The sequence below is a fragment of the Propithecus coquereli genome, unplaced genomic scaffold, assembly GCF_000956105.1.
Source record: "Propithecus coquereli isolate 6110/MARCELLA unplaced genomic scaffold, Pcoq_1.0 Scaffold44, whole genome shotgun sequence".
Taxonomy (NCBI): Eukaryota; Metazoa; Chordata; class Mammalia; order Primates; family Indriidae; genus Propithecus; species Propithecus coquereli.
Window position 1 is genome coordinate 13,912,847 of NW_012150174.1, and position 1,921 is coordinate 13,914,767.

The window sequence follows — 1,921 nt, forward strand, 5'->3', positions numbered from 1 at the left end:
AAGTATGTGCGCAGCCCTGCTAGGAGAGGCCTATTTGGCCTAATAATACTATTCTGGTAAGATGCCTAGAAACTTGAAAATCTGTATGTTAATAACTTCATGGGACACGTTCTAGCTTCTTCTTCAGGAAAAATGCATTGAACAAACAGGAGTATTTTGGTAAAGATGAGAATATTTAATGCACAATTTCCAAAGGAAAGTAACAACAGGTTATCGATCCAGAAATTTTGATCATTATTTGGAAAGATATCTTAGATCATATCCTTTGCTTTCATGTTTTTTCAATGAAAAATTGACTCAGGTTTTGTTAAAGGAAACTAGTTTCATTAGTAGACTGGTCCTTCACAGGAGTGAAAAAGTTAAAAAAAAAAAATCGTAGAAAGATTGATGGGCATGCCAGTGATACTGAGATTCTCAAGGCACTCATTGGGAATTCACCATTCAACAAGCTCCTTTTTGTATGGTCAAATAGTAATTCCAGAAAAATTTTATTAGCTCGTGGCTAAACAAGCAAACAGAAGTAATTCTTCCCTTCTCTTCTAACTCCTGGCAAGTGTCTATTCATATGCCGTGGGATTTGGCTTCCTTGGAACCTGAAAGAATTCTCATAACACAGTCTCGTATCTGCTTGGTTTTCACCCCATAGACAATAGGGTTCATGGTGGGAGGAAGGAGCAGATAAATGTTGGCTACGATGATGTGGCAAGATGTAGGGATTGCGTGGCCCCCAAAGCGGTGGGAAAAGAAGGAGAAGAAAGCTGGACTATAGGAGAAAACAATGGCACAGATGTGGGCACTGCAGGTGCTGAAGGCCTTCTGCCGAGCATCTGCCGATGAGAGGGCAATCACTGCCCGAAGGATCATGGTGTAGGAGACTGTGATACACAGAATGTCAAAGCCACCAATCAGGAGGGCAACCATCAGACCATAGATGGCATTGACCTTGACGTTGCCGCAGGATAATTTGGCTACAGACATATGGTCACAGTAGGTATGGGGAATTATATTGCCCCTGCAATAGGGCAGGCGCTTGGTAAGGAAAGTAAAGGGAGTAATGAGTAATACGCCTCTCAAGAAAGTGGTGAGCCCAACTTTTACAATGACAGGATTGGTGAGGATAGTTGAATAGCGTAGAGGGTAGCAGATGGCTACATAGCGATCTAGGGCCATAAGCATGAGCACCCCAGACTCCATCCCTGTGAAGATGTGGATGAAAAACATCTGGACCAGGCATTCATCAAATCCAATTTCCTTGAGATGAAACCAGAAGATGCAGAGGGCTTTAGGGATTGTACTGGAGCATATGACAAGGTCAGTAAGGGAAAGCATGGCCAAGAAGTAGTACATGGGCCTGTGCAGGGAGTCCTCATAGCGGATGAGGTAGAGGAGTCCACAATTGCCAACCATAGCCACAATATACATGGTGCAGAATGGGAAGGAAATCCAGACCTGTATGTCTTCCAGTCCTGGGACTCCATTCAGAATAAATGAAGCTGGAGTCATATCTGTTTTATTCAGTATTAGCATGATAAGTCTGGTATGATTATGAAATAGCGTAAAAGTTACGTGGGTTTTCCTAGAGTTAGAAAAAGAAGAGAAACCATAGGTGATGGTTACTTGTCTCCTTCTCTCCCAACTTTTTAAAATTCCATATTTCAATTTAATGATGAAACAAATTTTATGAGTGCTAATAGTAGTTTTGTTTGTTTGATTTTTCTTCATTTATTGATTAACTCATTGATGCTTTCAACAAATTCTTATTGAGCAGTCTAAGTTCTCATCACAGGCACTAAATGTACATTAATTTTTTTTATAAAAAGAGATATTCCCATCCTCATAGATTTATATTCAATGTAATTCTGTTATGACTTTTCTGAAGGTTTTTTTACTAGAATACCTTGCTTAAATATTAGTAACTATT

At 39.9% G+C, this 1,921-nt stretch overlaps 1 protein-coding gene across 1 annotated transcript; it reads right to left on the reverse strand.

Annotated features, from left to right (window-relative positions):
- Positions 1–544: 544 nt before the first annotated feature.
- Positions 545–1,570, reverse strand: LOC105818331 (olfactory receptor 52N4). Its single transcript, XM_012654289.1, has one exon. The coding sequence runs from the start codon at positions 1,525–1,527 to the stop codon at positions 562–564; it is 966 nt and encodes a 321-aa protein (XP_012509743.1). The 5' UTR covers positions 1,528–1,570; the 3' UTR covers positions 545–561.
- Between the last annotated feature and the right edge of the window lie 351 nt (positions 1,571–1,921).